General features: G+C 51.6%; 1 protein-coding gene across 1 annotated transcript; it reads right to left on the reverse strand.

The window, feature by feature from the left end:
- Window positions 1-524: 524 nt before the first annotated feature.
- Window positions 525-9,809, reverse strand: LOC118584203 (thyrotropin-releasing hormone receptor-like). Its single transcript, XM_036188282.1, has 5 exons — window positions 9,762-9,809; window positions 9,347-9,377; window positions 5,965-6,355; window positions 4,295-4,688; window positions 525-3,377 (listed from the first exon to the last, which is right to left on the reverse strand). The coding sequence occupies exons 1-5, from the start codon at window positions 9,771-9,773 to the stop codon at window positions 2,982-2,984; spliced, it is 1,224 nt and encodes a 407-aa protein (XP_036044175.1). The 5' UTR covers window positions 9,774-9,809; the 3' UTR covers window positions 525-2,981.
- Between the last annotated feature and the right edge of the window lie 492 nt (window positions 9,810-10,301).

Consider the following 10,301-nt stretch of genomic DNA (forward strand, 5'->3'; position numbering starts at 1 on the left):
AGCTCTGCCTAGCCACAGTCTGAGCTGGCCCTACAAGACCCAAGTTCACTCAGGAAAGGGAGTACTGCCAGGTGTGTGGCATCAAGTGTCTGTCATGATGTGATCTTCAGTTCCACATCTGACACAGGCCACTGACCTGGTTCCCCAGTGGCTACTGTCCTGTACACCGTGAGCAGCTCTTACTGCTAACATGCAGAGCTCAAGATCTGTAGACAGCTTCTTTCTGTGGCTGTCCCGCTGAACAGGCACCTCCTCTTCTGGTATCAACAGACTGATGGCCAGTGGCTCTGGCCATACTTGGAGATGATCAGAACTCTGTTCCTTCCCCATGCACAGTGACATTAAATACATAATCACAGTGACATTAATGGTTAGCTAGACAAGAGTGGACAAGAAGGAGTTAAAAAGTCAGGTGGTGGTGGTGGCGCAGGCCTTTAATCCCAGCACTCGGGAGGCAGAGGCAGGTGGATCTCTGTGATCTGAGGCCAGCCTGGTCTACAGAGTGAGTTTCAGGACAGCCAGGACTATTTTACAGAGAAACCCTGTCTCAAAAAACAAAACAAAGAAGGGGTTAAAATTCAGGATTCTGGGAATATATCATTTTATACTTGCAGCTTCTGGAGTAAGGATGCTTTAGCTGCCTCTGATACATACAATAAGGAAAGAACTAGATTCAACCAGCCAGACCCCAGCTCCAGTGAACTAAAGCTCACTCAACTATGTCATTGTCATTGCCATTCTGACCCCTGATGGACTTTACAGGTAACTTCTAGGCAATGTGCAATGTGCAATGGACAGCAAGTCACATGGCTCTTGAAGTTATCAAACTTCGGAACTCCACCTTGGGGTCAGGAGGGAAAAGTTTAGGACAAGGAAAGAGCCTCCTCATGACTCCTGTCTTGACTGCCTTGCATTCTTTCCATGAAATTTCACTGGGTCTGGGGATGCAGCTCAGTTTAGCTTCTGCTACGACCATTTGTGAGCTGTTTGAATTCCTTCTCGAGGTGGTGCAAGAACACTAGGAGAGAGTTTTTCAGGAAGGGCCAAGACAGTGCTCAGGTGCCCCTGGGGGACCCGGGGGTAGGGACAGTGTATAGAGTTGAGTCAACAGGCATCATCCATACCTGTGGGTTCCATCACCTGGCTGTCAGCATCATGGACTAGCTTTCCTAAAGCACAGGCCGGTGTAAGCTGTGGTGAGGTGAGGTGAGGTGATGGCTGCCACATACCTCCAACAGATGCCATGCAGCCATGCTAGGGATAATGTTGTGCTTCCAGGGAGCAGTTAGCATAAGATAGACCAGGAAAACAGTTGGTGTGTCTGATGTCAGCAATGTTTTGTTCAGGCCACAGTCATAGAGAGAGGTCATACAGCTGGGTGGTGTGGTGCTTGCCGCTCACACAGGCAGAGCAGGCAGCATGAGAGACCATGGCTGGACCTGTCTTGCCATACCTCCATGTTTGTCCCCACATTTGACTACATCACAGTGGACAGAAGCTCTGATCTCAGATAATGATGGAGGAGACAGGGCACATAAGGATCAGGTCTGTCCAACCACATCAGCCAGGGGACACATGCATGTCACATGGGTGTGGTAAGGAAGAACACCATGGTCTTAAGTCACAGGGTCATCAAAAGATGGCAGGAACAGCTGGCTCAGGTAGAGGGTGGAGCAAGCCCTGCCCCAGGACAGCCAGCCTGGTGTGTGGGCTTCCAGAGACGTGCCTCTCAGGCTGGAGACTACAGCATGGGGACACCGCAAGGGCTCCAGCTGCCCTGGGTGGCCTCCAACCTTTGTATTTCCCCTTGGTAAGGCCCTTTCTTCCCCCATGAGGTTCTAAATGTCCTACCCCACCAGACCAGACTCAGCAATCAGAACCCCTAAAAAGCCACATCTACTTTGGAGTACCCCAGGTCTCTAGAGCAGGGATGAGTCACTAGGACCACATCCAGCCAGAAAGGCAGAAGCTGTGTGAGTAGGCTGAATCACCTGGTCCAACTACCATTGCCCCTACCCCCCGCCCGCGCACATACACATGCAAGCATCCCCCAGTTCCTGCCTTCCTGAGGTCTCCAGTCCCAGAGTGGCCACTCCTGCTTGTTGAAACATGTTTGCTACAGTGTCCCTCAGCTTTGAGGTCCCAGGACCAAGGTAGGGTCACTGATCCCATTTACGGTATGGGACGTGGAGGCCTGCTGTCCTCGGGCTCAGCCAGTAGTCCTGTAGGCAGTGATGGAGCTGGCTCCCAGGAGAAGCTTTTCCTGACATCTCTTGAGCCGACAGTGTGCCTCCAAGTAAAGACATACCATTTAGGATAGCCACTGGCACAGTGGGTCCAGAGAGCCAGGCTTGCACATTTGGGGCCAAGGAGGTGGAGGCAGCTTCTTGGTGCTGGTGGGGAAGACAAAATGGTCTCCTTCAAGAACATCTGTGGTGGGTGAGCTTGCTTGGTGGGCTCTCTTACAGGGCTGCCCACCTTAATGGAAGACTGGAAGGGGCGCTGGGGCCAGTGATGAACATCATGGAGCAGCCCTGGCTGCCAGTGTGACTGGCTGGACACCCATTGTATGTAACCCCCACTGTCCAATGACCACATTTAAAACCTGTGCGCGTGGTCTCACCAAGGGACAGACGTGATCAAAACCTGGAAGCACAGTCCTTCAATAAGAACCGCCCCAAAAGATGCTTAAAGTAATGAATGGAAACAGATGAAAGGTTTTGATCATACAGGAGGTGAAGACTGGACCTCCAGCTTCCTCTCTGTTCCCAGCAGCATCCTTCGGAGTAGAGAACTACCCACACAGGATCCAGCTGAAAACATTCCAGTGTCCTCCTTCATGGTAAAGGGACCTCTGGTGACCTGTAAGCAATGTGCTGTCTGTCCCTCTCCTGGCAATTCACTAGCGCTCAGAGAAGATATCAACCAGACCAGCGAGCAAGTCAACACAGGGAGTGGAGTCAGGGGCCAGGCAGGGCTCCTCAGAGCACACTGAAGTGGGGCTCTTGCTGGCAATGCAAGGACCCAGCTGCTGTGGGACCTGAGGCCTCACTGGAGCCCAGCTGCAGCTTCTTAGTTCCTACTGGGGTCTCCTGGACAGCACTGTAGCTGCTGGCGGTGGTGCATGCTGCACGCCTCTGTGGCCCAGCTGCCTTGCACCAGCACAGCTTCAGGAAGGCTGCCCGGAACTTCTGGGACATAAGGCTGTAGATGACAGGGTTGATGGCACTGTTGGTGTAGACACAGGTACGGCAGAACAGCAGGACCCAGGGGTCCAGGAAAGGCTGGGCCAAGAAAGAGTTGAGCAACACCAGTGTGCGGTAGGGGGTCCACAGCACTGCAAAAAGAAACACAACCACTGCCAGCATCCTGGTGGCCTGTGGAGAGGAAAGGGGGGGGAGGTCATGGCTGTGAGACACATTCAACAAGCATGGGGAGAAGCTGACCACAGGGATCCACATGCACCAGATGCCAAAACCAGCAGCTTGGAGCATCTCTCAGAACTGGGACTCAGACAGGATCAGGATAGCCACCACCCTGAGCTCCCCCCAAATATTGGATTTCCAAGGACACAATTCTATTACAAAGTCCCTGGCCCCAGATAGGGTCCCCACTGTGACTTTGGGTTCACCCACCTCATTTTCAGCTACTCTCCATTCTTTTTTTTTTTTGTATGTGGAGCTGAGGATCGAACCCAGGGCCTTGTGCTTGCTAGGCAAGCACTCTACCACTGAGCTAAATCCCCAACCCCTCTCTCCCCATTCTTGAATGTTCCCATTTTATACATTTAAAGTCCCTTCTCTGCTCAGCTTACCACCTCAGCCTCAACCTTGGTTGTTCCCCTTCCTGGAATACTTCCCCGCAGCCAGCTTGGCTTTCTCCCTTGTCAACATCAGAGCTCTATCCATTTGTCACCTCTTAGCAAGGCCTCCTAAACTACCCCCTAACTCCTGTTCCCCAGCATCATTTGTCCCCATGTTTCCTTTCTTCCTGTCTTTGGACAGGGTTGTGTTTACTTGGTTCCACTGTAGTAGTTCAAGGAGGGCATATGATTGTGTTTCCAATGTATGGATGGATATATGTATGTATGTAATGGATGGATAGATGGATGAATGTATGAATAGATGGATTAATAGATGTATAGATGGATGGACAAATAAGAGACCAAGTGACTGCTTACTTATCTGCTTTGCTAGTCATATCCTGTGTATTTTATGCTCTTTTGCATATCTGTGCCTCTCCCCATAACTCTACCCACATGCAACCCCCACCTGTACCCAGGAGGACTCCTAACCTGCTTCCTGGAGGACATGGAGCCCTTGGACCTAGAGCAGCTACCTGGTGCACCCTCGCCCTGCCCATTGGGTTGTCTCTCCTTCTGCCAGGCCTCCTGAGACAATGGGCTCTGAAATAAAATCCTTCCAATGAACCCATAGAGCACCATGGTCACCAGCAAGGGCGCGATGAAGAAGATGGTGAAGTCCAGCAGGTAGATAGGCAGGTAGAGGCCTCGGGACACCTTGTAGCCGCATTCCAGGCGCTGATTGTCATGGACATTGAGGTCCACCAAGAAGAACCAGAGTAGGCAATAGAGGGATGTGACCCCCCAAATGCCTGTGATGATCCGTTTAGCCCGGGCCACAGTGCACACAGTCTGTGCTTTCATCGGGTGGCAAATGGCGATGTACCTGTGGGGCACAGGCAAGGCATGTTGGCTCCTGAGGTCATGGGACTGCCTGCCTTAAGTCTGAGACATCTATTCCAAGCTGAGCCTTGAGTAACAGTGGCTGAGCTGTGCTTTGCAGGGGCAGAAGTAGAGGGCTGCAAAGGTTTAGGGTGAGGACACTTCAAGGAGGGGCAGAACAAAGCCAGCCTCCCAAGAGGATCAGAAAGCAGCCTGGGCATGCCCTGTCCTGTGACTCTATGCCTGTGCCTCTCAGGAACCTTCGACCACCACCTGCAGTCAAAGCGTTTCCGCTACCCTCCACCAAAGGCAGGGAGTTATACTGTACAGCACTCACAGGCAGATCTCTTTATTGCTCACACTTAGGCCCCTGGGGACAGTCACATGGTGCAGATGAGACATCCCCACTCTGACTTGTCCCCAGCTTGTAGAAGCAGACCCAGTGTTGGGATATGGGTTTGTTCAGCTTCTGAGTAGCCCTAACAAGTTACTGAGCCCAAAGCCTCAACTCCTGCTGTGGAGACAGCTGAGTTTGCCCCTAAATTCATGCTTTGGATCAGCATGTTCGACCACTGGGCCATGTGTCTCGGGTGTTAAAATCAGAGGTAAGCCAGACATGGTGGTACACACTTGTAAGTCCAGGACCCAGGAGGTTTGAAACAGTAGGATCGCAGGGAGTTTGAGCCAGCCTCAGCTACAAAGAGAGATCCAGGCTGGCTTGATATTCCAAGCATGCATTCATCGTAAAAGCCCTGTCTCATAAAATGAACCAACAAGCATGAAAACAAAAACTTCAGGCTGGAGGAGACTCAAGAGTCACACCATTGCTGAGCACAGTAGTGCAGCTTGTCATTGCGGTTCCTCGAGACAGAGACAGGAGGATCACAAGTCTATAGTCAACCTTAACAAATCCATCTCAAGTTTAACTTTTTTAAAGATTGGAGGTATGGCTAGCCTCGTAGGTCGGAGACCGGGGTTCAATCCCCAGTAGTTGGGGGGGGGGGGGGGGTGAGAAAGACCATCCAAGTGCCTGTGTTCCGGATGGGAAATCCAAACTCACAGGAAGGCAGGGACTTTTCCTGAGGCCCTACAGTAATCTAGAAGCAGAGCAAATGCCCACATTTGCTGGTTCTTTGAGCACCCCACACTGGCCCAGTTCCTCTTCTGTTCAGTGGAGCCTCAATTTACCAGGAATCCCTGCTTGAATCCAGACTCCTTGGATCGTCATTAAGGAAAACAGTGAGAAGGAAGAAGGCATGGGGTAGCCTGTGGGTACTTACCTCTCCACTGTAAATGCCAGGATGGAGCAGGAGGAGACATTGATGCCTAGATACTGGAAGTAGGTGATGCCCAAGCAGCCAGCATGTCCATAGATCCAGTGCCCCACCAGGCTGTCAGAGACATTGGGCAGCCCCGCAGCCACCAGCACAATTAAGTCAGCTAGAGCTAAGCTGACCAGGTAGCAGTTGGTGGGTGTGTGCATGTCTCGTGAGGTCAGCACCACCAGGACCACCATGACATTGCCTACAATGCCTGTGGTGCACACCAGGAGCACTAGGAAGACTGAGACCACCTTGTACTCTGGCAGGCCCAGAGAGGTATCACCATGCACCAGTGAGACATTGCTGGGGCCATCCATCTTGCTGGTGTTTTCTCTGATGCCCTGCAGGCCTGGAGGAGTAGGAAGAGGCAGCTCTGAGAGGCAGCCATGGGTTGGGCTGGACTACATACTGGCTCTGGATCCTATAGATACCTGCCCAGGACACTGCATCCAGAGACCTGGTGCCGTGCAGCATGGATACCTACACTGGGGCAGGTCTTGGAGTGTGCATGGTATTCTGCCATTCCCACTAATAACAGTGAGTGGTGCCAGCATGAAGCTGCCTTTCCTGTGTGGATGCAGGAAACAGCCCACTATGAAAGGTGGAGGGGACCTTATATGTTGCCAAGCTCTCTACCGAGGAAACTGAGGGCTCAGGTGCTGAGTCTACAGCATCCCTGAGCCTCAGTACACCCACCCGTGGACAGGAAGGATGGACACCTGCTTCTCGGGGATATTAGGAGCATAGAAACAGTGAAGCCTAAAATGTCCTTGACCTTAATAAGCAATCTATGTCTGCTCTTTAATATTATTTAAGTTTTTCCTTTTTATTTTTTTTAATGTGCATGATGTTTTGCCTGAATGTATGGCTGTGTATCTAATTCCTCTAGAAGCTATAAGAGGGCATCAGATCCCCTGGACTGGAGTTACCGACAGTTGTAAGCTGTCGTACAGGTACTGGGAATTGAACCTGGGTCCTCTGGAAGAGCAGCCAGTGCTCTTAACTGCTGAGCCATTTCTCCAGCCCCCTTTAAAAACACTGTTGTGGGAAATCTAAGTCTCAGTTTCCCCATCAGTCTAGTGGGTGGAGAGAGAGCAGCTTCTTTCCAGGGAAGGGTGTTGGATGCATTACATTATGGCTCCAGGATAGATACTGTGGGACCACTGCTGAGTGAGTAAGCAGGGGAAGGACCAGTTACAGTTCTGGGAGTCTCACAGGCCCAGGGGGCTTTTGCAGCAGGAGTCACCAATGGTTTTAAGCAAAGGAGCAACATGCTCTAATATGCAGCTTTAAAAGGGCTTCAGGGGACCCACAGATCCCAGGGGAGTCAGTAGAGGCACAGGTAGAGGTGAGGGGGCCAGATTGACTGTCAGGAGAGATGGATCAGGACTCAGCCAGGCCGTAGCTGGGGAGGGGATAAGGATAAATCAGAGTCTCTCTCAGGAGATGGCATGACAGGGCATTAGATAGCATCAGGGCAGTTGATAGGGAGTGAGGAGATGCTGGGATGAGGCATTGGACAGCATCAGGACAGTCTATAGAGAGTGAGGAGATGCTAGGACAGGGCTCAGATGGAAAGACCAAGAAAGGAGTCGATGTGGGTCAGGTGGATGCATGTTTGAGAGGCCATGGTGAAGGCCCTGTGGACCCTCACTGAGGTGCAGAATGGGGAGGCATCGAGGAAGTTTCTAGAGTCAGGGCTGGAAGTGGAAATACAGCAGCCATCAGCATAGGGAGATGGATGGTTCTGCCACCATGTGGAGAATTATCTTGGGATGCAACTGCTACTGCAGTCCTATAACGTTCCAAAATATATGATATGCTCCCAGCCTATGAGTGAGTGTGGGAGAGCTCACTGCCCAGCCTGAAGCCCAGAGCAGCAGTACCAGCCCTTGAGTCTCACGGACCCTGGGTCTTCTATTTGCCTGCAAGAATGTAAGTGTCTGAGGCTGAGGGCATAGAGACTCAGATGAGCCAAGTGCAGGAAGTGGGTGTGAGTTCTGAGAACAATGGAGTACCAGCTCCCTGGGGATGACTATGAAGGAGTTGTGCTGGGATCCAGAGAGGGCAGCCACCAACCCAGGGGACAAAATGAGCGTTCAGCTTGGAGCGCACATACACATACATGCCACATGTGACACACAGTGCAAACTCCAGGCAATACCACACTACATATACATAGAACACAAGACACAACACACTCAACAGACACAAACACACACCTTATACTATACAACACATTTAACATACACACACAGTATATAATATACAACATATCCAACAGATACACACATACTACACCACACACTATACTCAGCCCTACATACCCACACACCTCAACGCTTGTTCCCCATCAGGGTGATTGGCATGTGGACAAATGCGGAGCTCCCCATGGCATAAACCCTAAGATGACCTGGAGCAGGCAGCAGATCATCTCACCTAGGGCCAGGTGCTTATCCACTTCTGTTCAACCTGATGTACAGTCCCACAGCACTACTGGTCCAGGACAGGGACCAGAGCATCAGAACACGGCAGGGCTTCTGGAGAAGCATTGCCTCCACAGATGCTACACACACACAACACTCAGGACATATGTCACACACAGCCATACACATGCAGCGCAGAGCACATATTTGTACCCACATAGCACATATACACACACAATGCTCCTGTGCTGAGCATACATCCAGGTATACACATGCACACACAAAAATACAAACCAAAAATTGTATCTGACTCACAATGACTGCCCACACAGGCATTACAAACCTTACACATGTGTGCAACATGCCTTCTGTGTACAGACTTGATGTTCAGCTCTGATGTGCATGCCCTGTGCCCACAGTACAGGACACACACACACACACACACACACACACACACACACACACACACATCACAGGCTGACTTTCCATGGCCCAGGCATATACACTGATCACTCTCACATGCTCACATGGAAACATACATGATATTCCTGCCCCAAAGACATTTCCACATGGCTGGGACACTCTTGAAAACCAGCCCTTTCTGGTTAGCTGGAGTAGAGGACCACAAGATCTGCAGGATCTGGCAGCTGCTTCAATCTCAGCAGCTCTTTCTCTGCAGTCAGCAGGAAGCTGGTAACCAGGGCGGAATCCAGAGACCTCACAGGGCTCTTCCAGATATGGGAGCCAGAGCTGCAGAGGTCCATTCCAACGTCTTGTCTCCAAGGACTCTCACCTGCTACTACACCTGTTCTGCAGACCTCCATGGAGACCGCTGTATACAGTCTCCCAGCCAGACCCCTCCCCTCCAGTAGCCCTTACACCTCAAGAGAAACTTCTAAGGTCAGAGAACTTACCCAGTGAAGACTCAATGCATTTTCCTCCTTCCTGGTCAGGAGGGGAGGGGGGAGAGAAGGAGGGAAACGAGAAAGGGAGGAGGGAGAAGGGGAGGAGGCAGAGAATGAGGGAAAGAAGGGAGAGGGAGAGAGAGGAGGGAGGAATAGACAGAGGAGGGAGGGAAGAGAGGGAGAAAGAGGGAGGGAGGGAGGGAAGGGGGGGGGGGAGAGAGAGAGAGAGAGAGAGAGAGAGAGAGAGAACAATGCCTGAGCCTCAATCATTTCGTGGAAGGAGGCTTTATGTTCTGGCGACTGCAGTATCATACATTATGTGGGTGTGCACCTCACACAGACATACACAGCCCCACCAACTGCTCCGGGATCCTCAGCTCTCCTCTCCCCCTCCCTCTGCAGAGCTGAGAGCCCCAATGCCAACCTGCATCAACATCAGCAGCCAAGGCCTCTCCAGCAGGGGGACCCAGGAGAAGGGAGCAGGGATGCTGTCTCCTACCCAGCTTGGGTGGGAGTGGTCCCGGGAGTTTATCTGGCTGGCAGGAACCTCTGCTAGCCAGCAGAGCAATCCTTTGCCTGACCGAGCCCAGAGAGGAACCTGGCGAGTGGGGCCAATATCCCCAGTGGCTAGATAGGACTACAGCTCCAACCTGAGCCCTGTGGATGAGCTGCAATGTCCTTGAGAGCATGGACTAGGAAGGGGCTAGAGTATATAGGCCTGGAAGGACTGTGGGACAGGGAGGGAGGACTCCATCTATGTAACTTTGAGAAAGCCATTATCATGGCTGGGTAAAGACCTTCCAGTACAACCTTTTGGGGCTGGGAGAGAAAGCACCCATATTCCAGTGACTAACTCAGTCACCTATGATCTGTAAGGAGTCCCAATAAACTGACTCCCCAGAGTGAACTTTGGTGAAATTGTGCCTCAGTTTATCCTTGGGACCTGAAGAGGAGGAGATGTTTG

This window comes from Onychomys torridus, chromosome 5, assembly GCF_903995425.1.
Source record: "Onychomys torridus chromosome 5, mOncTor1.1, whole genome shotgun sequence".
Lineage (NCBI taxonomy): Eukaryota > Metazoa > Chordata > Mammalia > Rodentia > Cricetidae > Onychomys > Onychomys torridus.

Coding starts and splice junctions, on each gene's coding strand:
- LOC118584203 (XM_036188282.1), bottom strand. Junction 4,689..5,964: donor CTGGCATTTACAGTGGAGAG/GTAAGTACCCAC, acceptor TGTGCCCCACAG/GTACATCGCCATTTGCCACC. Junction 3,378..4,294: donor CCATGTCCTCCAGGAAGCAG/GTTAGGAGTCCT, acceptor TCCTCTCCACAG/GCCACCAGGATGCTGGCAGT.